This window comes from Pseudomicrostroma glucosiphilum, assembly GCF_003144135.1.
Source record: "Pseudomicrostroma glucosiphilum strain MCA 4718 unplaced genomic scaffold BCV69scaffold_12, whole genome shotgun sequence".
In the NCBI taxonomy this organism is placed as follows: Eukaryota; Fungi; Basidiomycota; class Exobasidiomycetes; order Microstromatales; family Microstromataceae; genus Microstroma; species Microstroma glucosiphilum.
This window is the reverse complement of record NW_020289924.1, coordinates 530,196-552,398: the sequence shown is the minus strand read 5'-3', so window position 1 is coordinate 552,398 and position 22,203 is coordinate 530,196. Positions and strand designations below refer to the sequence as shown.

Below are 22,203 nucleotides of genomic sequence, written 5' to 3'. Positions count from 1 at the left end.
ACGGTGCTCCCTACGCCTTGCTCCCCCCACGCTTGCGCCCACCGCGGAGCAACTTTTGGTCGAGGGCCGCGCGCCACGCAAACAAGCATCGCAGCCCTGTCACACCTGAACCATGTCTCACCAAAGCTTGCAACAAGCGCTTTCTCGGAAGCTTGGCGGCTTCCCGAATCCAGTCGCCCGGACGCACATTGAGCTTTGGGCGTGCGAGAGCTCATCCGTCGCCTGCGCTCAGATTGCAATGAGGTCCATGCGCAAAAGCCACAAAAGCTCTAAATTGCTCACTTCTGCCTGGAGAAGCAGCATCTGTACGTCATACACTTCGCACTAAGAAGGCAGAAACACCAATGGAAGCCATCAAGCGGCCTCGGCCTTTGCTGGCCGAAGAAGGCAAGGATTGCTTTTGTATGGTCTTCCATGCCTAGACGAAGCCCGCCCTCTCACTCCCAGAGCGCATATATAAGTCGCGTCAAAATTCCCTCGTTGTAACCTCGTGTCTGTCGACCATTCGCCACCACCTAGCTCTCCCACTATGATGTCCTCACTAGCTCCTCTTGTCTCTCTAATCTTCCTAGCCCTCTCCGGAGCGGTTACTGTTGCAGCTTTCCCCACTGCCTCTGATCACACTCTGGCCAAGCGTGCGACCATCGCCGACTCTCAGACTGTCGCCACCAGCCTTGCGAACCTTGGCGCATCTGGATCAACCACCACAATCAATGCTGGTGTGACGTACTGGCTTGCTGGTTACAGTCCACACAATGTCTACGGCAACCTTGACAACTCGGGCAATCTCATCATCAGCCAGACTGCGTACACTGCCTCCACTCCTGGAGGCATGAGCAGTTACTTCCAACGGACTGGCTCTTCTGACTACACTCTGCAAAACCGCGCAGGCGCCACCATTCAGCTCAACGACGTCTACGCTGCCTCGGCACCCAGCTACTATTGGTGGTTGAACCAGATGGCCAACGCAGGTACTCTTTCCTTCTGTGGTCGAGGTGATACGGGAGGCTCGACCTACTCACTGAAGTGCTACGGTAGCTCTTGTGTCAACACAGGACTCATCGTCATGGAGCAGGTCAACAGCAACCTCGGCACTGCGGCCAGCTGGGCCGTCGGAGTCCGCACAGTGGCAGGCACGACTCCTTCACAGGTCATTACCAACGACGGAGGATTCTTGATGCGCCAGGCTCGTGTCGATCTCACTCACAACGTCGCCGGCAGTGGTTGCTGGATGATCGACGACGGTGCCACTCTTTTCTTGCAGAGCGGCGTCGGTATCTACCAGAGTGCCACCGCTAAATTCTCGCCTCTGAGTGGACAGTCGATCAGCTTTGTGGGTGCCGGTGTCCTGCACATGGACTCTGGTGTCTACGCCTACAACTCGACTTTCGGACCCACTGTCTACGGCTTCGACAGTGGCAAGGCCATCGAGTTCAGTGAGGTCATCAAGAGCTACAGCTACACCAGCTCTACCGGTGTTCTCCGAGTCGTCTTCACCTCCGGCAACAGCGTCTCTATCACACTGGCTGGCTCCTACTCTTCGTCGAGCTTCTCTACTGGTACCCAGGCCAACAAGTATGGTTCTTACAACGCCCTCTTCTCATCGACTTCGCCAGGCACTTCCGCTCCAGCACAATGCCAACTGACCACCAGCAAGTGCTCTGCACTCTCGCTGACCTCACCTTCTACATCGACGAGCTCATCGTCCACGTCCTCCACGACTTCGACATCTACCACCTCATCGTCCACGTCTTCCACGACTTCGACATCCACCACTTCTACGACGTCTTCCACCTCCTCGACTGTGACTACGACCACACGTGCGACCAGCTCCTCGACATCCTCGACCACTTCGTCTAGCACCTCAACTGCTCCTGTGCCGGCGAGCACCTTCTCCTACGGCGGTCAAGACGCTGGTTGCTATGAGGATACCGGCAGCACCGGCACCCGATCGCTCAATGCCTTGTCTTACACGAACGCTCAGATGACGAATGAGATGTGCGCCAACTACTGTGGAAAGAACAACTACCCCTTTGCGGGCACTCAGTACTCCACCGAATGCTTCTGTGGCTACAGTCTGCCTGTCACAAAGTCCAATGCCTGCAATATGCCCTGTGGAGGAAATTCGACAGAGACTTGCGGCGGAAGCTGGCTTCTCAACGTCACTCGTAACGCTGACATCGACGTTCCTGACGCTGGCGCCCTCGGCTCGAGCTACAACACTACCGGCTGCTATGCAGAGTCTACCAACGGCAGAATCTTCTCATCTTACTCCTTCACCAGCCCCACAATGACCGTCGGCCTCTGCGCTTCTACCTGCTCGGGCAAAGGCTACGCCTACAGTGGAACAGAGTACGCTACCGAATGCTACTGCAGCTCGTGGGCTCCTGTCACCAAATCGACTGCTTGCACGATGGCCTGCGGAGGCAACTCGGCACAAATCTGTGGAGGCGGCAATGCCCTCAGTGTTGTGCGTGATACCAACATTGCGACCTCCGGACCGACCTGCGGAGGTCTTCCCTCTGGCTACGTTGTCTGTGCCGAGGGTCAAACCGTCAAGGGTGGCGTCTGCGTTTGAGGGATGAAGCTGAAGACGCCTTTCTTTGCTTGTCCGTCGTCCCGCTCTTGTGTCTGGGATGACGCTGTGTCTACACTGTATGTCGCTGGTAAACTTGCCTCACTCTGTTACCCCTTCTTATTTCCGGATCGTCTAATACAAAAGCTTACCTGTCATCCTCTTTGCCATTGTGTCTGATCAAACTGGCCGAGACGCAGATGCATTTTCATTGTGACTGTGCGCACGCATCACAAGACTACGGAGTGCAATCGTCGCAGAGATGTCAAGTATTGATAGGGATGGCTGGGGCCTGTCATAGTCTCTTTCCCAGGGGACGGCTCCGATGTTCCCCTGTACAGGAGTGTATCGCAAAGTTCAAGTCGTGACGGTGACAGATTGAAGATGTATGGCGTGGTGAACTGCGACATGACATAAACACCCCAAGGCAGTCGGGATCGTCATGCTGGTCGGAAATGTACTGTACGTAAGACTCGTTCCATTGCTCCCATCTACAGTATAGTGCTATGCCTCTGTCGAAGGACATGATGTCAAAAGAGTGATCGTCTGGACACATCCAACCCTAGCTGGCGATCCAGAAACATTGCACAATCACATATCGCTTGTTCTGCTGTCACACGACCGCCAGAGGCTGGAACGCTCAGCCTGTAGAGCGAGATGGTCCACCACAAAGTGATGACAAAGCCGATCAAAAGCATGTTCGCGAGCTCTTGACTGTGGAGATTGCGCAAGATGGAAGGGCCAAATGGCTGCAGCCCTCCCATCGCTCGGATTTTGCCTCATTTGCGCCGTGAGATGGAGTCCCTGTGTCTGCTGGCAGGCGTCAGTCTGCTGCAATCGAATATCACAGAATGCAGTGGTACTGTACTGTGCAGGACAGCATCACTTACGGTACTCCGCATAGCGCTCCAGTGCGGTGGATTGTACGGTCAAATGAGTATGCGGGTGACATGAATGCGCGTGTATGATGGTACTGTACTGTACAAGAAAGCACTGATTTGTGCTCTTTGCTCCGGGAGCACAGCAGCTTTCTTTTTACGGAAAGTCAGTGGAAATATTCTCCGAAGTGCAGGACAGAGAGTCGAATTTTCGCATGCGGCACTTTCTTGCCCAGTACACACGTCCAGTCTGAGAGAGCATTGCTCACTCTGGATGCAGACCTACACACCCGCTATGTATCAATACATTTCCGACGGCTATTTTGCAGATGTGACCAAGATTGTGGTGCTGCACATCGATCTGATTGCTGTTCACAGACTGTGACCAGGGATTCGAAGAAGTTGAGTGCCGAGTGTCTAATGTATCGCTCGTGCTTGGAAGGCTACGAAGGGGCTGTAAGAGTGTTGCAAGTCGCCACAAGCATAACTCTGAAAAACCGAGTCAGAGTCTTCAGGGGCGTAGGTTCAAGACAGACAGCATCTTGATGCACGACGGACAGACAGAGTGGCACGAAGGGATTGTACTGTATGCCGGGACGGTGTACAAAGTCCACTGCAGCAGTACTTCCATGTACTGTACATCACACAACGGTACAGTGTCCGCGAGCCTGGCCCGCAACGTGTCTCCAGAGCAATCACCTGATCGATTGTGCGGAATTCTCCAGTCTGCTGTACAGAGTTTTTTGAATTTTGCCCGCCTCTGAGAGTATTCTATCTTTGTTGTCGAAGACGATTGCAACAAGCAGTCAAAACCAGAACTGGTCTGCCTCGCGCGTGAGCTTCTGCCTCTCAAATGACAGCCGCTAAAGGTTTTCACACCGGAGAGTGTGGCTACTACTCCCTTCGTCATTCAGTCCTAGCCAACTCAGATTCAAAGTAGTAATCTGATCAGAAGTCTGGAAGCTTCCCGCGTGACAGTACACAAATGAGTAAAACGACAGCGCTCTACGTTCATCTGACAGCTCTCGGGAATATCCTCTGTCGCAAGAGCATTGGAGTGATCCGCCGAAGGATACAGCGCGGATAGCTCACTTTTCGAATACTGTTCTCAAAGTGCATCGTCTACAGTACCCTGTTATCTGCCATAGATGAACTCTCATTCCTGAAAAATTGCATTGCCACTTATACGCATTGCTGCAGGAGTTCTGCACACATGCGGCGTCGTTCATTGAAGCTGCGGAAGTATACATCTAGGTGCAACGCGGAGTACAGTACTGTACTAAACATGCGCATGCGACTCTAAGTCTTCTTGAATGTCGAAAAAGCAGGCAATTGTGCGTCAAAGCGACCTCAGCCAAACCCAGTGAGACACGTTCTAGCTCCCTGTACAGTACAGCACAGTACAGTGCCAAATACAACCACCGTGAAATGCACATTGACTGCCACAAAGAACGCAGACAAACATCGCTTTTCGCCTGTATACCGTACTGTACAGTACACAAAAGCTCTTGTACTTCTGGACTGCAGGCGGGTGACAGGGCACAAGTGCTCATGCATATGCTGCATTTGACTCGATTGACTCTACTGTACTGTTGCCAGAGCTCTTGAAGCTTGGGAAGTACTCAGGATCCCAATTGGGCAGCTTGCATCGGTGCCTGAATTGCTAGAGCTGCGAGGCGGACTACGTAAGACCCCATGTCCTGCTGCTGGAAGATCAATGGGTCAACAGAGCTATTGGACAGAAAAGACGTCTTCAGAATGAGATCACAATGTTGATGTTGGACAACAAAATCAGGGCACAGAATTTGACCGGAATATTCAGCTGCTTGCGGCCCAAAGAGGTCGATTACTGTATACTGCAGATGACACTGGCGCCACCGTGATCCGCCCAGGAGGCCCTACTGAAAGACCTTTGGTGTACAATATTGTACATACTCCTCTCGTTACTCAATTCTAGCCAAAAAGCCTCCAATTTGGCAGGAAATGAAGTCTGGAGGTTTGCCTCGCTGACTGAAAGCTCAGGGGCGCTATCAAACCACAGCCTGGCAAAGGTTGGAGAGCAGAGCAGTGTCCTTTGCTCAAATTTGTGAAAGGATATGCTGCCAGATTATCTGGCTACAGTAGATTCTCATGTGTGCAGCTAGAGTCTGCTGCAATCGACTGAGCTTGAGAGACGAAAGGGGAACTCTACACGTACATATCACTGTACAGTAGTGTACTGTATACTGTAGCTTTGCCTCGATCAAAGAGAGGGCCACCGATCTGAGGCGGCAAAGACACTGCAGCTGATGTCAGATTGGGGCACTTAGTCTCACCTCTTGTAGGTGCACCGCTACTGTACTGTACAGTACCGCAGGTGCTCCCGGCCCACCGCTAAGTGATCACACCTGATGGAAGATAGGACTGTACAACACCGTACTGTGAACTCCTGCCGGCGGTGACTTTTCATCAGGATTGGTCTCACTGTTCTGTCACTCGCCCGGCGCCATATTGCTCTTGAAGATAAGCACCCGCTTTCAGGCGAAGTCAAAGAGTAGGACAGTCCTTTCGAGACAGTACGAGACGCGAAAGACTCTTTGCGCGAGCATCTGAGCGAAAGGGTGTCAACGGAACATGCAACACTGGAGCGTCCTGTAGTGTACCGTACACTTGACTTGGACAACGAGACAAAGAATTAGCACCGACGACCAGCAACGAGATGGCGAATGTGTTGATTGTGACCTAGTGTTATCATTGCTGAGAAGAGCTGAGATGTTGAGCAAGCTCATGTAATGCCTCTCGATGCAGCCTATTGTAGCCCAAACCCTGGAGAGAAAGAGGTGGCGGTAGAAGAGGGGGGAGCGACAAGCGCATCGCTGCATTGCAAGGGACATGCTGCTGTACTGTACTGTACGGAAGATCGACCACAAGATTCGGGCCAAAGTCACATGTACACAGTCAATGCTGCGCTGCAGACGTTGTGTGCAAGGCTTGACCACGATGCTTCAACCAATGGTCAGCGTTGTACCTGTCCCTTTTTCTTTGAGTAGATCCCCAATCCCAGAGCGCTCGCGCCGTCGACTGACCTGATCTTGCCCCCACAATACTGAGCCGTGGCGTTGTGACGAATCCTTGGCAATGAAGTCTTGATGATACTGCCATCGCATGCGAGTATGATAGAGATGAGGTTCGGACTTCCTTCGAACTCTCAGGCTCAGAGCCGGAATTGCACGCCCGCAATTCTCACTTTGCCACCAGCGACGACGTACAGCAGCTCTCTTCACCCGAGGCTTTGCTTACTTCAAGGGAAGTTTGTCTGCTGTGACAGGCCGGCTGTGCATGACGTTGCTGAAAAAAGGAGCGAGAGCGAGAGCTGTAGCCCCTCGTCTCCTGGTACCAGCTTCAGATCCTGCGACCGCATGAGATTGCAGGAAGATCATCGACGATCGGACGGACGCTACAAGCACGTAAAGTACAAACTCCAACTAGAACCGCCTCAGAATATTACACCGTAGTCCTCGAGAAGTCAACGCACCCCATCGTCCCTTCCTCAGCACCACTTAGTTGCTTGGTCGGCTGCCATCTGCGCTCTCAGCGTCCTTGGTGTAGCCTGTACTCTGGATGCCGTTGGTGGTGGGCAGAGTCTCGCCAGACACTTGGAGAGGGTCATGTTCGTCATCGCCATAGAGGTAGAGGAGGGGCAGGACCAGCAAGGCGGCTCCTAGAATGTTACCCAGGAAAGCAGCTAAGCACCAACAAGAACAAAGTGCGAGCAGGTCAGCGGTACTGTCGGGAGCCTACATTCTGTCATCGACGAGCTGAAGGACTCACGAATCATTGCGTTCCAGATATATCGGCCGACAGAGACGGGGCTTCCCTGCATCAGACCCTCTGGGATGAGGAACATCGAAGCCACGACGTGCTCGAAGCCAGCGGAGACGAAGACGAAGATGGGGAACCAAGAGGCTACAATCTTGGAGATGACGTCCTTCGCCAGCGACGCTTGGAAGACGGCGATGCAGACCAGCACGTTACATCCAATTCCTCGCAAGAAGTTCTCCCTGAAATTGATTGCAGGCCCGGCCTTGGAGGTGGCAGTTGCGGCTGATCCGGTGACCATTGCTTCTGTGTAGATCTCCGTGTAGTACACCAATAGGCCTGCGTAGAAGAGTGCGCCACTGAGGTTTCCAATGAAGACGATGGTCCAATCCACGGCGAACGCCCAGAAGGGAACCTTCCTCTTAAGAGTGGAGAGAATCATGATCGCCATGGCACCTGTGACTAGGTCCGCCTGCAGAAGTACGATCATAACGAGACCGACAGGGAAGCAAGCTGTGCGAGGTACATATAAGCGATTGGTCAGCATCGCGCTGGAGCCAGCAGCGGGACAGACAAAACTCACCACCCTGAATGATCTTGAGCAGGCCAGGAGCATTTGTCGAGAGCCAAGGATCGGCGGACAAGATGTTAACTAGCATACCACCCATGGACAAGAAGAGACCAGCCATGAATCCCTTGAGGAATCGCTTGCCGATGGGCGCTTTGTGCTTGATGGGACCAGTGTTGATCCAGGCCCAGGTGGCCTCTTCGAGGGTGAACATTTGCGACGACATGTTGAGTCTGGCAAGGGTGCTTAGGGCGTAGACTACAGGCGGCGGGGCGGGAGGAAGGAGGAGGCGAGGAACCGGCACAGAAAGAAGTGTAGTCTTGAAGAGATTCCCAGAAAGAATTGGATCCGTCGCTGCTACATATACCCTCTCTCACCGTCCGGTGGACCACAGCTTCCGCAATGGAGCCAATGGTCTCGCTTTGACCACTGCTATGACATCTCCACCTTTGATTGCTTCGAAGACTGCTCCAGGGTCTGTACCGACAGAGATAAGCGACGGGGAAATCGGCGTGCACTGGCCCTGTCTGGTGGTACCTTGCTAGACCCTTATCTCTCGCTTGATGAAGAGGAGTGAGGTTCTTGAGAGTATTCGTTCCGTCCCCCGGACCGAAATTGACACCCGGGCATTTTCAGGTTTAAAAGTTGCCAAGGCCTTATCTCTCGCTTAAGCGAAGCATACGCCGGGTTGCTGCTCCTGGTCGGACATTGGTCTTAGGAGCGATCACCCCGCTCGCTTGGGCCAGGTGCGAATGCGCGTGCGCCAGAGGATGCTCCCCGCCTCTGTCCTTTCCCCGCGAAGGGTCCTCGGCTTGGCAAGGTTAATTCCGGTGGAAGCACGCTCGGGCCTGCGCTAGTGGTGACGCAACACACGAGGTATCAAGCGACGTCGAACTCGTCTCGAAGTTGGAGATAAGAGCATCCGTCGCTGCCATGGCGCTGTGCATACGCCAAGACTAGACACAAGCGCCAGAAACAGCCACTTTTCCAATTCCGGCCTTGCCATAATTCCTGGTCGCCGGCGATGTGGTCGAGAGACACCCGTATAAGAGGGTGTCATCGTCTCATGGTTGGCTGCAGAGAAAGCATTCGCTTCATTCAACCGTATTCTGTCCTGTCTGACCATGTCCTTCGTACCCAACCAGAACAAGCCTGCCATTCTCTCGGAGCTGGGCTCCCCGGTCTATGCGGCCCTTCACGAGGCAAAGGGCCGAAAGGGTCTGAGCTTCGAGCAAGTCGCAAAGGCCATCGGAAGAAGTGAAATTTACACGGCCGCCATGTGAGTGTTAAGCCTCTCGAGCCCTTTCACACGTGCCCAGTTCTGATGACATGTGCAACGTGCTTCTCCAGCTTCTATGGACAGGCTAAGCCGGAACCAGAGGATTTGAGCAAGCTCGCGGAACTCCTGGATGTACCCCACGAGGGCCTTGTTGATGCACTCGGCCCGAACTTCTGGGCGCACCGCGGACTGGGAAGCATGCCACCAAAGGGTGAGGAAGCTGTCCCAGATTCCCTGTATTGCTGCATTGCATCTCGCTTACACATCTTACTCCGATGTTGCTTATGTCCGTGTCGCTCTCACGCTCCTCCCCCCACAGACCCCGTTATCTATCGGCTCTACGAGGCCATCCTGGTCTATGGTCACCCACTCAAGCACCTCATTCACGAGAAGTTCGGGGACGGAATAATGTCCGCCATCGACTTCAACGGAGACGTTGAAAGAATCCCAGACCCCAAGGGCGACCGCTGCAGGTTGACCCTGGAAGGCAAGTTCCTCGCTTACAAGCGTTGGTGAAGGAAGAAAGATGAAATGTCATACACAAATTGTCATCTCTGAGACACCGTATTGTTGCATGATAACCGTTGTTCTGGATCGCCTGATAGCGTGTCCTCCCAAACTCGTGCACGGGACGAAGAGGCACCGTGTTTTCTGGCCGTCCCGTTGCGGACAGATGGCGGGAAAGGCTGTCCACTCCCCTATCGCCGACCTGGGCCGCCTTCCACGGCAGTTGGAACGCGGCTTTAGCGCTGCCTGGTGGAATCACCTTACTTCACCGTGTCTGCCCAGGTCCGAATCGCCTCGATCAGACCTCCGAGGTGTTCTCTCGTCCTCCAAAAGTGATCTGCACCTTCGACGGTGACCATATGCAAATGATTTGTTTCAGACACCGTGGCCAGCCGACCACACCATTTCTCGTAGTTCTGATGCGGAGGCGAGGAAGGTTCAGATCATTAGAGGTGCCAAATGGCTTAATCCTCCCTTGACAGCGGGACTCACCGTGTGATTAGTGAATTGGTCCTCCGTCCCTTGGATGAGCAACGTGCGGTGATCTTTGCTTTGAGCAATCTGCTCCATTCTCCTTGTCCACTTTCGTGTACCAAAAGCTGACAACGCCCACAGCTTGTCTAGGGGATACGAGACGAACAGACAGAGCCTTGCCGAATCGAACATGGGCGACAACGTCGGCTGCAGCACAGCAGAGGCACTAGAGGCGGTCCAAGCAGTTTTAGCAGAACGAGCAGACAAAACAACGTGTTTTCGCGTCCCAGATCTGCACTCACTACATTGCACCGGCAGAGTATCCCTTCACGGGTTCAAGGGCGATGTTATAGCTCGGTCAGCATGGTGGTCTCTCTGACGTCCTCCCTATATGTGTCTCACTGCAATTAGGAGCTGACAGTCCTTCGCTGCAGGATAAGCCTGGCTGAAGTCTGCTATGCTAGTCTTCGTCACTGCCTTCGAGAATAATCGCAGGTCATGCCATATCATCGGTCAGCAGAAAGCAACAATATCGCCCAGCTTCGTCTACTCACTAGATAGTCAGCTGCCTCAGTCTCTCCAGTCCAGCTACCTTTTCCCTGACTTGCGCCGACCCCTCTCGAGTTGAAACGTACAGTCCTGAATCCCAGCTCGGACAGAAGCCGGCTCACAGATGAGATGACGTGATCGGACATCGACCCTCCTAGGGTACCATACGCTAGAAGGAGAGGGCAGAAAGAGGCGATTCCTCATGCATCAGTACCGGTAGAAAAGCCCTGCGTGGTGCTGCGTTCCGCTTCGACCGTAGACTGTTCCGCGGTAGACGACTCACGATGGGCCAGGATGGCCAGCCCTCGGGGCTGCACCCATGCCCCTTCGGGCTCCCGAATGCGAGCTTCGAGTACGACGTCGAGGCTGGAAGAGGGGAGCGTGGTGCTCATATCCCATCCGATGTGTCCTTTGTGGGGAAGAACGAGGACTGTCGTGCAGTGGCTCGATCTCCACTTCCGTGATCGGAAGAGGTGGAGGCTGGACCCTGACGGGTCATTTCGGCTTCACGTTAGTCCCATGTTACTTCCACCCTCCGTGACAATACGTTCAGTATGCTTACCCTGATCACTCGACCAGTCGTATCGGTACCTTTCCAGTTGGGAGCAACGAGTCCGTTATTGGCTCGCTCGTTCAGTACGCCTGCGAAACCGCTAGCTTACTTGGATGGCTACGCCCAGCCCACTTCCGCCGTGCAGCGCGGGTTGACCTTCCTCAAGCTCAACCGTCCAGAAGCGAGGAATGCCATCAATTCGCAGATGCTCGATGAGCTCGCCGAAGCCGTCGAAATTGTGCGCGAGGATGGCCGAACTCGTACACTCATCCTCCAGTCTACCGTCCCTGGGGCCTTCTGTGCAGGCGCGGACTTGAAGGAGCGTCTGAATATGACCTCTGCCGCTTTTCATTCATGGCACACGAAGCTGGGCAAGACTCTGCGGGCGATCGAAACTCTTCCCTTCCCCGTGATTGCAGCTTTGGACGGTTTGGCTCTCGGAGGTGGCCTCGAAGTGGCACTGTGCGCCGATCTGAGGGTCGCCGGACCTGGGGCTACGAAGCTTGGTCTGCCCGAAGTGAGGCATGCCATCATACCTGGTGCAGGGGGGACGCAAAGGTAGGTGCGACATTAAGAGACGGGCAATTATCGTAGATACTGACACAGACGGTACCTGCCGCCCTTTCAGACTAAGCAGACTGGTTGGGCCAGCGGTGAGTGACCAGCGTGACCAGCGTCTCTTATGGCATCACAGACATGGACTGACTCTTCCATTTCGGTCCTCTCCTGACAGCGTGCCAAGCATCTCATCTTGACCGGCCGCATCTTCGATCGCATGTACGCCTATGAGCAGGGGATAATAGATGAGCTAGCTCACGAGGGTGTACCGCAGGGGGAGAATGCAGGTGCCAGTGCCGGCTACGAGGCTGGTCTGAGACATAGCATAAATCTGGCAGCCGAGATGGGCAAAGGAGGTGAGTCGCAAGCCTTGCGCACCTGAAAAATGAGCAGCACTGACCAAGGCTGCCACTCGACAACCTCGCTGTCATCTGTGCAGGCCCGCTGGCATTGAGAGCCGCCAAGCAGGCGATCGACAAAGGTTATCAGATGGATATGTGAGTACGCAAGAAGTGCGCAGGCCCATGGAGCTTTTGCTGACTAGCTGTTTGCCGTCTTTATGCAGAGGCACCGCCTTCGACTGGGAGAAGGCACTGTACCAGACACTGTACAACACGAACGACCGAAAGGAGGGCCTGATGGCATTCAAAGAGAAGCGGCCAGCCGTCTACGAGGGCGAGTAAGCTGGGACAAGCTTGCCTTTATCGTTCCCTTGGCTCCGCCCTTGCATCATACCACCTGTGCGGCTCTGACTCAACCTTGAATATACGCTCTGGCATTTCCAACAATCATCCTGATAGTGAAGTGGTAGAGTAGAGTCATGCTCGTTCCCGGTAGCGGGTGTGCGTCTTGGGCCTGATGTCCGCCTTGCAGCTTTCAAACTCCGCTCCCGCTGAGAGTTGGCTTGCATCCTCCGTCCGTGGGTCTTTCAGTCCTTCCGTTCGTCTCCATCGCCTAGATTGTATTGCTGCCGTTCCCTCCCTAGACGTCTCGAGTTCGCCTGTACCAGACATGGGAAAGCACTATTGCGACTAGTGAGTATCTGTCTGGGCTCAGTCCCAAGCTCTTGCCGGACAGCTACCGAGCCAGACCTGACTTCCCTGCTGCGCCCGCTCTTCTCCCTTGTCTCCTTCCGAATTTGCGTGCATTCACAGCTGCGACGTCTACCTCACCCACGACTCTGTATCCGTCCGCAAAGCGCACAATTCCGGTCGCAACCACCTACAGAATGTCCGCGACTACTACCAGAGCTTAGACCCGGCGCAGGTGAACGCCATTGTGGAAGAGGTGGACGCAATCTACCAAGAGAGGGGAATCGAGAAGCCGGCCATTGCGGCTGGACCTGGAGGTGGCTTCGGTGGTGGAGGATACGGAGGAGGTGGTGGTGGATATGGCGGAGGTGAGTCACTGACGAATGGGGAAGGTTCAAGGAGGCCCCTACGATATTGACCAGATCCTCCCATGACACCTTCCTCCCTCTTTGCTACCTCTCCGCTAGGCTTTGGCGGCAGAGGAGGCTTCGGCGGTCCTCGCCCTCCATTCAATCAAGGCTTTCGTCCTCCTCCACCTCATCTTCAGCAGCATCAGCAAAATCCCGGTTCCGGCTACGGCTCCGGTCCTCCGCCAGGCGCATACGGTCAGCCACCGCCGAACTATAGGCAGCCACCCCCGGGCGCAGGAGGTCAATTCAGTCGGCCTCCGCCGCCTTTGGGGATGAGGCCGCCACAGGGAGTTGGAGGCTATCCGATGAACGTACCGCCGCCTGGTTACAATCCGCATGTGCCGCCGCCTGGCTTTGGAGGACAGCAAGGCGCGCCGGGACAGGGTGGGCCCCCGCCACCGCTGGGTATCAGGCAATGAGAAGCGGAAGCTGGGAAGAGAAAGAGAAGGGATGTACACTGGGGGGGCAGGAACATGCGGCTGCTTTGAGCCTCACCGTCACGACATACATGCGCCTTGAACTCATACTGCGATTCTGCACGAACCGTATTCAAGCTCTACACGAGTGACATCGATGCTATGAAGTCGAAGCAAGTCTACAGTACAATAAGGAGGCAGGTATTCGCCGCGAATATGACATTCTCACGTGCGTTCCTCGAATCCGTCCGCGCTAGTGCTCCTAGCCTCCCTCCATCCCCTCTTGATCTCTTCTTCCTCCCCCTCCAGCCCAGCATCCCCACTTCTGAGCCCATCTTCCTCTCCTGCATCCCCCAGCGGCCGCTCTCGTTCCTGCATCCGACTCTGCCCTGCATTCATACCCTCTGCGGCTCCACCAGCAGCTTGGAATGACCGCACTACCTCGCCCAGGACATCCGCACTGCGTCTGCCCATCTCGAGGAATGTGTCATTATCTGTCGGCTTGCCGCTGAACATGCCGATGTGCGCTGATATCTCGTCTGGAGAGACGTGGTTGTCCAATGGAGTAAAGAGGCGGGCGGCGTGTGAAGAGAGTGGGGGAAGAATGGTAAATGTTCGTGGTCGTGGGTCTTGCATGAAGGAGGAGGAGGAGGTTTGAGCGGGAAGACGATTGTAGTAGGCGTGGAAGAGGATAGAGGGCAAGTCGATTAGGGCGTCCAATCTGTTCGCAGCAGAGACCAATGGCAGTCAGTAATTCGCCAACTCATCGAGCCACATGACCCTCCACTTCTATCGACTCACCTTTGCCTCAGACCCTTGTCATCCCATAGATTCGAGACATACTCGAAGTGCTCCGTCAGGTAGCCGTACGCCCCTCCGATCTCCTCGCGCTTGTAGTAAGCCGCGACGCCTCCGGCAGCAGCAGCTGTAGCCAATGCTCCGGTAGCCCAAAGAGCGTTACTCCAGCCCGATGAGGAGCTCTTGGCGGGTTGAGAGCCGGAAGATGAAGGAGGCGCTCCAGATCCACCGACTAGGCCTGCCAGCTTACCCCACCCGGCGCCACCACCACCTCCTGCAGGTTGCTGATTTGCACGATTGGTACTGTTCCGATTCATGCCCCACGCTGCTGCCAGGCCAGCCGCCATGGGCGCAAAGTGAGCCCCTACACCTCTGGCTTGTTGCGCGTATGTATAGTACTTGGTGGCTTGATTCTTAAAGACATTTGGATGCACGCCATAGTACTGAGTGTAAGGAGAAAGGCTGGAGGTGATAAGCTCGAGCTCTACTGCTACTGGTAGAGCTCTGTCCGATACTCACTGGCGAGTCGTAAGCAATCACGGACACCACTCTGGGCCATAGCTCCCCGATCCTCCCCGTCGCTGCATCCTTTTCGCCCATCAGAGCATTCTCATCTGCGATCTTCAATGCCGCATCCACGGCCACCAAGCCGCCCATGGAATGTCCACACAGAGCAATCTTGACTGAACCCCTCCCTTGTCCCCTCCCTTCCTTTCCTGGCTTGGACTCGAGCTGGAGCGTCTGCATGGTGAGCCACTCTACGAAGTTGGAGACGGCGGTAGCTAAAGATCCTCGAGTGTCGTAAGTGGGGTATATGATGGGGATGACATTGAGGCCGGTATGTGTTTCGCGTAGGAGATGGGCCAGACGGGAGGGGAAGTCGAGGAAAGTTGTTTCTGCTGAGCCTTTGAAGCTGTGAAATGACGCAACGGAAAAGAGAGGCAGCGGTCAGGGAGAGGTGAGCTGAAGTAGCAGGTGGTCTGACTGAGCTGGCTCCGGCTACTCACCCATGTATGAAGACGAGGAGGAGTATCTCACCACGCGAAGAGGGCGATGCCTCACTTGTCGCGTCTATGACTCCATGACTGCTTTTGGCATCCGTCAGGTCGATGACGTCTGCCTTTCTGTCGTCGCTATCATCGTCACCATCCCCGGGAATGGCGGGAGCTACGACGTCCTCCTTGTCGTGCTCTGCAGAACTGAGCGGGGGCGAGGAGGAAGATGTAGCGGTAGAGGCAGCCTTTGCGCTTGACCGCGTCACACGAGGCATTGCCTGGTGGACGAGCAGACAGGCAGTGATGTCCAATGGGCAGCTGAGGATGCGACGAGATGGGTGAGCAGTGGTGCTGTATGAGAAGGTGATGCAGGTGCAGCAATGGGTACGTGGATCTTCGTCCGACGGAAAGAGGGGCGTGGCGTGGCCGAGGCGCGGCTGCAGTGCGAGTGGCGCGCAGATTGCCGATGGGGCGATTCCGCGGGGGCGATTGCTTCTTCGGCATCTTCGGCGGTACAAGTCCGAGAATTTGGCAATCGGGACGAGGTCTGACTCGACGACGGGGGGCTGACTCGGTCTCATCGAAGATTCTTTTGCAACCATCCAGTCTCACCACATCACCATCTTCTTCAATGGTAACACTGACTGCATACTCCTGAACCAGCTCTTCTCATCCCCCCCTTTCCTCCGGGGCTGACAAACACACACGCTCCACTGCCTCCCCCTTGCTCCTTACCCCACACCACAATGGCAGCACCCAGTCATGCGGCTCACCGGGCCCCCGAATACCTGGCACCCGCACTGGAAACGGATTCACCATACGACTCGCCCACTACGACACTGAATCACTCGGCAGGGTCACCGGCGTCTGTGGCGCCGCCGATGCGGGAGGAACGCTCGGATGACGAGGAGGAGCAAGGCGAAGCAGGCGAGCTGCCCAGCAATGCAGCCTCATCCAGCCGTCCTGGTGTTCGTCAGGGGCTCTCCACCTCCTTTCGAGAACCGCAAAAGGTTACACTCACCAAGTCTCGACCTCCGCCTCCAGCAACTCGAGGATCGGCAGCGCCAGGTCTCGCTCGTCGTTGCTCGGCTGCGTCCTCAAGGCCTCCCAGTCCACCGTTTCCGTCCATGGCACTGGCATTGTCTCGCTCAACTTCTGCCGCAGGAGCTCAATACATCGAGTGGGAGCTGGATGACCCCGAGGATCCTTTCAACTGGAGCAAACCAAAGAGATGGGGCCTGGTGATATGCTGTATGCTCTATACCGGAGTCACAGCACTCGTTGGTGAGTGACTAGGAAGAAGAAAGGTGCACTTCCACGACGCCGGCTCGTTGACGCCTCATCGTCCCTCGTGTCTCGGAACAGCCACTGCGTATTCTGCACCAATAGACCTGGTGACAGCTCAATTTGGCATCTCGAGTACTATCTACCTGTTAGGCAATACCACCTTCCTGGTCTCCGTAGCATTCGCGCCCCTCGTCCTCGCGCCCTTTTCCGAACTCGTAGGTCGCAAAAACATCTTCGTCGTCTCAGCATTCGTCTTCACGATGATGACAATACCCCAAGCTCTCGCTCCCAATATCGAAGGGATCATCATCCCGCGTATATTTCAGGGAATGGCTGGCTCCGTGGGCAATTCAATCACCGGCGGCATCGTCGCGGACCTCTTTGTCTCGCACGACAGAAGTCTACCAATGAGCTTCTATGCCCTCATCGTCTTTGTGTCTCAGGGTATCGGGCCGCTAGCTTCTGCGTGGACTGTCTACGCACACTCCTGGAGAGTGACATTCTGGTGGCAGGGTGCCGTTGCACTGACGAGCTTCTTGTCTCTGTGAGTTTGAGTGAGAGAGAGGGGAATGTAGGATCGGAAGTCAAGAGCAAGGAATTATGTGCCTCTGACTGACCTTGTCTCCTTTCACCGACTCCCCGATGCTAGATTAATCTTCTTCTCCGAAACTCGAGGTCCCGTTCTGCTCTCAAGAAGAGCAGCCAGGATGACCAAGGAGAGCGGTGGAAAGGTACAATACCGCTGCCGAGCCGACGACGAGAAGCATTCCTACACCCAGATGATCTTCACCAGCGTCAGTCGCCCCGTCCTCTACTTCTTCACCGAGCCAATTGTCACCGCCTTCAGTCTCTGGGTGGGCGTTCTATGGGGCACCGTTTTCCTCGCCATCGTTGCTGTCCCGCAGTCCTTCACATATGCGTACGGTTGGACATCCGAAGAGGGATCGTTGGTGCTGCTCATCCTTGCCGTTGGAGGTTGCTGTGGATGGTTGCTCAACCTCATTCAGGAGAGGTGGTACGAACAGGCGTGGAAGAAGCACAATGGCGAGCCGCCGCCGGAGACACGACTCTACATGTGCGCAGTGGGCGCTCTGATGGTGCCCGTTGGTCTGATCTGGTAAGTGTACTCGCGTACCCGTGACATGGTCGAGTAATGCTCACTCAGCAAGCGGCTCATCCCTCTTTTCGCCCACTAGGTTCGCATGGGGTTGCCGGACAGGCGTGCATCCTGCAGTCCCCATCCTTGGGCTGATTTTCTTTGCCACTGGAGTCTTCCCTATTGTGAGTTCACCAATAGCGTTCAAAGCAAGCAGGAGGGCGATTTGCTGACCTCTGTACCCACTCGCCGCTCTCCTTCGCAGTATATGGCTGTCTTTGTCTATCTCAGCGATCTCTACATGCGGTACGCCTCTTCCGCCCTCGCAGCGCAATCGGCCTTGCGCAACATCCTAGCGGGAACTTTTGTCCTCTTCACTCCAGCCATGTACACCCGTCTCACACCACAGTGGGCTACATCTCTTCTGGCTCTGATTGCCCTCCTCTTGGGCTCCTGCCCATTTGTCCTGCTGGCCTTTGGTGCAAAGATCCGAGCGAGGAGCAGAGTGGCGCAGGCGCTCAAGAGGGAGGATGAGGAGCTGGCAGAGTGGAGGGCGGCGGAGGCTGCCAAAGTCGAAAGGAGGAACCGAAGGAGGGAGCAAAAGGAGGAGATGATGAGGGGTTTCCAGGAGAAGAGGGACGAACAAGTTTCAGGGCCAATGCTGCAGAGCAAAGGCGAGGAGAAGGTGGGTGGGAGCGCAGCCCCTGATCTCGAAAAGGGCCTAGAGGCGGAACAGAACAAAGCATCATCGCAATAGAGGCTGCAAGCCGAGTCTGATTCAATTGATTACTATTCAACACTGTAGCGACCTTCCTCCTGAATACGTCGGATACCGGCTCTTTATCTTGATCGAAAGAGAGACTGTATCCTCCATCACACCGAGGTTCCCTATCTCCGTCTTTTCCAGCAGGAAGTCACGCACCCAAATCTGGGTGCATGTTGAGCTTCGGCATACCCTAGAGCACATTACAGCGCCGGCTCCTTTCGTTGCTGGACTTGGGAAGTCGTGTGCATGAGTGGTGCCGAGAAGTGGCAGAGGAGAGGCTCAGGTCAAGCCCGAAGCGGCAGGGTCATCTGATGGACGAGTGAGTTGCAGGAGCAGCACTACAGGCAGATTGGATAGCCGAGTAGACCAGTGCTGCATTCAGGGCCGTTTATGAACACAGGGAAACACCTCTCTGTCCCAGTCTAGTCTAGCGAACAGGGAAGGTCAGGCGGACCTTCTCTCTCTCTCTCTCTCTCTATCTTCTCCGGGCAGGGCTGCATGTGCGTCCGTGCGGAGTGAAGTGTGGGGAATCCCCGCATCGCATCGGCCTTCGGGATTCCTTCGGAAAGCACGGAAGGCGGGGCTGGGGGCAGGAAGGAGGTGGAGGGGAGCGTGCGGGGAAGGCAGACCAGGGGGGAGCATGACCAGCAAGTAGACTGGCAGGGCGACACTTAGCTGCACCCTTCATTCCCTATCCTTACTACTACATATCACCGTGTGCATCGTCTGCCTATCTCTCATCTTATTATCATCGTCGAAAAAAGAGAAATCACTGCACCAGCCATGTCCATGAAAGCCGTTGTAGTGAGTAGCAGCACCTGGAGGTGTGCATCCTTGCCGGACGTTGCTCACTCCTGCCTCGCTCCCTATGATGCGGACGCAAACAGTACAAGGGCCCCTTTGAGGTGGCCGTGGAGGAGGTTCCCCTCCCCACTATCCAGCACCCAGCGGACGTCATTGTTCGGATCACCAGCAGTGCCATTTGTGGCTCGTGAGTACATTCGAGAGGCTGTGGAAGCACTAGCTTACTGAAGAGGGCAACAGACTGGAGGAAGCAGGTAGACTGACACTTGTCTGCCTCTGTTCTGCCGTACTAGTGATCTGCACATGGTAAGCTAGACTGCAGGGGCATCGTCGAATGAAAGAGTCCTTTGCTCACTCGTCTTTCCCCGCCCCCCCCCCCCCCCTTGCGCGCCTCTTTGCGCAGTACGAAGACCGCACAGCAGCCAAGGCCGGACTCAGGTTCGGTCATGAGAACATGGGTGAGTCTCCAACACAGACGGACGAACTACAAGCATTGGTGGTACGAGCATGTCGACTCTGACAAGGTCCACAATCACCCTTCTGCTGCCTCTCCAGGTATCGTCGAGGAGCTTGGCTCGGGTGTGACTGTACTCAAGAAGGGCGACCGAGTTGTTGTGCGTATTCAATGGCTGATCCTGGTCTTGGAGGACGTTGAGGTCACAAGGCGACGAGCTGATCATTGCTGCGACTTTTTCCCCGCTACTAGATGCCCTTCAATGTGGCCTGTGGCTCTTGCTTGAACTGCCAGACGAACAAGACTGGTGAGCTGAGGAGCAGTCGAGGCACAGAATAGCAAGCTGTACGTGTGCACTGACGCTCTCCCAATTGCAATGCCATAGCGTTCTGCACAAACGTCAACGAAGGCTTCGCCGGAGGCGCATACGGCTACGTCGCGATGGGTCCTGTGAGTTCCACTGACGCGACATGTCGAAGGCTCAGAAGCTGACACTTGACCGCTGTTTCATTACCGTCCCGTTTGCACCTGACAGTACCACGGTGGCCAAGCAGAGAGGATCCGTGTCCCCTTTGCAGACTTTAACGCCCTAGTCCTGCCCCCCGGAAGCGAGCACGAGGCCGACTTCATGATGCTCGCCGACGTCTTTCCCACAGGCTACCACGGCTGCATTCTATCCGGTCTCAAGCCCGGCGAGTCTATCGCAGTATGGGGCGCTGGCCCCGTGGGCTTGATGGCAGCATACTCTGCTCGCTTGATGGGAGCAGCAGACATCTACGTCATTGACCGAGTGCCGGAGCGACTGGCCCTGTGCAAGAAGTTCGACGGGATCCCCATCGACTTCAGTAAGGGCGATGCGGTGGATGCGATTCTGAAGATGCGAGGAGGCAAGGAAGTGGATCGATGTGTAGATGCTGTTGGTTACCAGGCCGTTACCCAAGATGGAAAGACGGAGCAGGTCAACATCGTCTTGAACCAGATGGTACGGGCCGTACGCGCCTGTGGAGGTCTCGGTATCCCCGGAGTGAGTAGTCGTCGGCTGGGTCAAGCCTCAAGAAGTTTTGATATGCGTCGCGTACTCATGCTGATGGACTCCGCATTTCTTCCTCATCTAGCTTTACGTCCCCACTGACCCCGGAGCGAGCGACGAGCACGCCAAGCTTGGACAGCTCATGTTCCCCTTCGGCAAGTTCTTCGAGAAGGGCCTTTCCATGGGAACGGGTCAAGCCAATGTGAAGACCTACAATCGCCAGCTGAGAGACCTCATCGTCGCCGGCATCGCCAAGCCCTCGTTTATCGTCTCGAACGAGGTGGGCCTCTCTGCTGCACCGGATGCATATGTCAAGTTCCAGAAGCGTGTAGAGGGCTACTCAAAGGTCATCCTCAAGCCCTAAGAGTGGAGCGGGACCTGACTGTCGAAGGGAAGGGTGGGTGAAGCGCTCTTGTGAAGGGCTTTCGTGTGAACGACGTTCCGATGATCGTCTGAAGAATACTGTCGCAGATCAGCGGATATTGGAGCAGGTAAGGACAGATTGTACGTGCTCAAGAATCGTAGCTCTCAGTCTCTTGAATGTATTGCCATTTGATTAGTGTATAGAACAATCGTCGCAACAAGGAAGGAGTCGCGACAAGGAGTGGACCGTTTCTCCCAACGATCAACTCCTTGTCACGATCCCTTGCTTGTTACGATGGTGCTGTTATCATTGTGAATGACTCTCTTCTCCTCGCCTCTGCAATAGCACAGGGGGCCTTGGCGTGGAATCGCAAGCATGGGAGCCAATGTCTTGGTGTAGACGACCACTCGGTCCAGGCAGTGTTGCTCGGTACCGTATGGTCTGAAGTGAACTCGGCCTCGTCTATGAGACGATGAGGATGTGCAGAGAAATCAGCTGGTGTCTCCCGTACGGCGACAGCTTCTGACCTTTGAAGGTCCAGCGGCCCCGCCTCGCCTGAGCAAAGCAGTCCACTCACCTGATCAGCCAGAGCGGGCTAGCTATCTTGCGCAGTACAGTCCTTTGTGGCCAGCCACATCACATCATTCTATCGTATGGTGCCTTGAACAAAGTGGTGAAGGGCGGCAAAGATGGAGGATGGGGTGAAGAGAGAAGGAAGATTGAGCCTCGAGGGAGCAATCAGGAAATCGAACTCCCCGGTCTGTGCACCTCCCATCACACCACCTTCCTCGTCGGAGTTGGCAGGCGTGCATCTGCTTCCTGGGCGCGAGGCGAGGCACTGGGCCAGTGTTGCCGCCATGCATCACGAGCGAGCTTCGACCTCGGCGAATTAAGAGGCGCAACGAAGGTACACCACACCGTACCGCGCTTCCTGGCCTGTGCAGACGGCCTGCGACGCAATCTCGTGATGGCGAGGGGCTGTCACGCCACGCCACGAAGAAGCACGCAGCCAG

At 55.4% G+C, this 22,203-nt stretch overlaps 9 protein-coding genes across 9 annotated transcripts; 6 read left to right on the top strand and 3 right to left on the bottom strand.

Moving 5' to 3' along the window:
- Nucleotides 1-529: 529 nt before the first annotated feature.
- On the top strand, nt 530-2,728 carry BCV69DRAFT_294878 (WSC-domain-containing protein; the record flags this gene model as incomplete). The annotated part of the gene is made up of 2 exons (XM_025493887.1): nt 530-971; nt 1,056-2,728. The coding sequence occupies 2 exons, from the start codon at nt 530-532 to the stop codon at nt 2,576-2,578; spliced, it is 1,965 nt and encodes a 654-aa protein (XP_025346484.1). The 3' UTR covers nt 2,579-2,728.
- A 4,264-nt stretch (nt 2,729-6,992) lies between these two features.
- On the bottom strand, nt 6,993-8,045 carry BCV69DRAFT_278444 (Formate/nitrite transporter; the record flags this gene model as incomplete). The annotated part of the gene is made up of 3 exons (XM_025491203.1): nt 6,993-7,177; nt 7,264-7,764; nt 7,835-8,045. 3 exons carry the CDS (start codon nt 8,043-8,045, stop codon nt 6,993-6,995), a joined length of 897 nt encoding a protein of 298 aa, XP_025346483.1.
- Nucleotides 8,046-8,567: 522 nt separating this feature from the next.
- On the top strand, nt 8,568-9,614 carry BCV69DRAFT_294876 (cyanate hydratase; the record flags this gene model as incomplete). Its single annotated transcript, XM_025493886.1, has 3 exons — nt 8,568-9,098; nt 9,170-9,309; nt 9,418-9,614. The coding sequence occupies exons 1-3, from the start codon at nt 8,944-8,946 to the stop codon at nt 9,612-9,614; spliced, it is 492 nt and encodes a 163-aa protein (XP_025346482.1). The 5' UTR covers nt 8,568-8,943.
- A 125-nt stretch (nt 9,615-9,739) lies between these two features.
- BCV69DRAFT_51326 (alpha/beta-hydrolase) lies at nt 9,740-11,123 on the bottom strand. Its single transcript, XM_025495340.1, has 6 exons — nt 10,912-11,123; nt 10,634-10,782; nt 10,485-10,556; nt 10,382-10,404; nt 10,098-10,305; nt 9,740-10,021 (listed from the first exon to the last, which is right to left on the bottom strand). Exons 1-6 carry the CDS (start codon nt 11,018-11,020, stop codon nt 9,866-9,868), a joined length of 717 nt encoding a protein of 238 aa, XP_025346481.1. The 5' UTR covers nt 11,021-11,123; the 3' UTR covers nt 9,740-9,865.
- Nucleotides 11,124-11,148: 25 nt separating this feature from the next.
- Nucleotides 11,149-12,530, top strand: BCV69DRAFT_284468 (ClpP/crotonase). The gene is made up of 5 exons (XM_025493052.1): nt 11,149-11,739; nt 11,810-11,834; nt 11,915-12,095; nt 12,179-12,236; nt 12,305-12,530. The coding sequence occupies exons 1-5, from the start codon at nt 11,183-11,185 to the stop codon at nt 12,420-12,422; spliced, it is 939 nt and encodes a 312-aa protein (XP_025346480.1). The 5' UTR covers nt 11,149-11,182; the 3' UTR covers nt 12,423-12,530.
- Nucleotides 12,531-12,715: 185 nt separating this feature from the next.
- BCV69DRAFT_284466 (zf-U1-domain-containing protein) lies at nt 12,716-13,851 on the top strand. The gene is made up of 3 exons (XM_025493051.1): nt 12,716-12,773; nt 12,894-13,138; nt 13,238-13,851. Exons 1-3 carry the CDS (start codon nt 12,751-12,753, stop codon nt 13,597-13,599), a joined length of 630 nt encoding a protein of 209 aa, XP_025346479.1. The 5' UTR covers nt 12,716-12,750; the 3' UTR covers nt 13,600-13,851.
- Nucleotides 13,732-15,778, bottom strand: BCV69DRAFT_284465 (hypothetical protein). Its single transcript, XM_025493050.1, has 4 exons — nt 15,402-15,778; nt 14,914-15,307; nt 14,398-14,837; nt 13,732-14,317 (listed from the first exon to the last, which is right to left on the bottom strand). Exons 1-4 carry the CDS (start codon nt 15,662-15,664, stop codon nt 13,822-13,824), a joined length of 1,593 nt encoding a protein of 530 aa, XP_025346478.1. The 5' UTR covers nt 15,665-15,778; the 3' UTR covers nt 13,732-13,821.
- A 181-nt stretch (nt 15,779-15,959) lies between these two features.
- Nucleotides 15,960-18,601, top strand: BCV69DRAFT_284464 (MFS general substrate transporter). The gene is made up of 5 exons (XM_025493049.1): nt 15,960-16,673; nt 16,755-17,220; nt 17,326-17,793; nt 17,873-17,957; nt 18,038-18,601. Exons 1-5 carry the CDS (start codon nt 16,136-16,138, stop codon nt 18,527-18,529), a joined length of 2,049 nt encoding a protein of 682 aa, XP_025346477.1. The 5' UTR covers nt 15,960-16,135; the 3' UTR covers nt 18,530-18,601.
- Nucleotides 18,602-19,321: 720 nt separating this feature from the next.
- On the top strand, nt 19,322-21,190 carry BCV69DRAFT_300634 (GroES-like protein; the record flags this gene model as incomplete). The annotated part of the gene is made up of 9 exons (XM_025494479.1): nt 19,322-19,342; nt 19,426-19,529; nt 19,636-19,648; nt 19,746-19,800; nt 19,898-19,956; nt 20,049-20,103; nt 20,182-20,246; nt 20,332-20,820; nt 20,912-21,190. 9 exons carry the CDS (start codon nt 19,322-19,324, stop codon nt 21,188-21,190), a joined length of 1,140 nt encoding a protein of 379 aa, XP_025346476.1.
- Between the last annotated feature and the right edge of the window lie 1,013 nt (nt 21,191-22,203).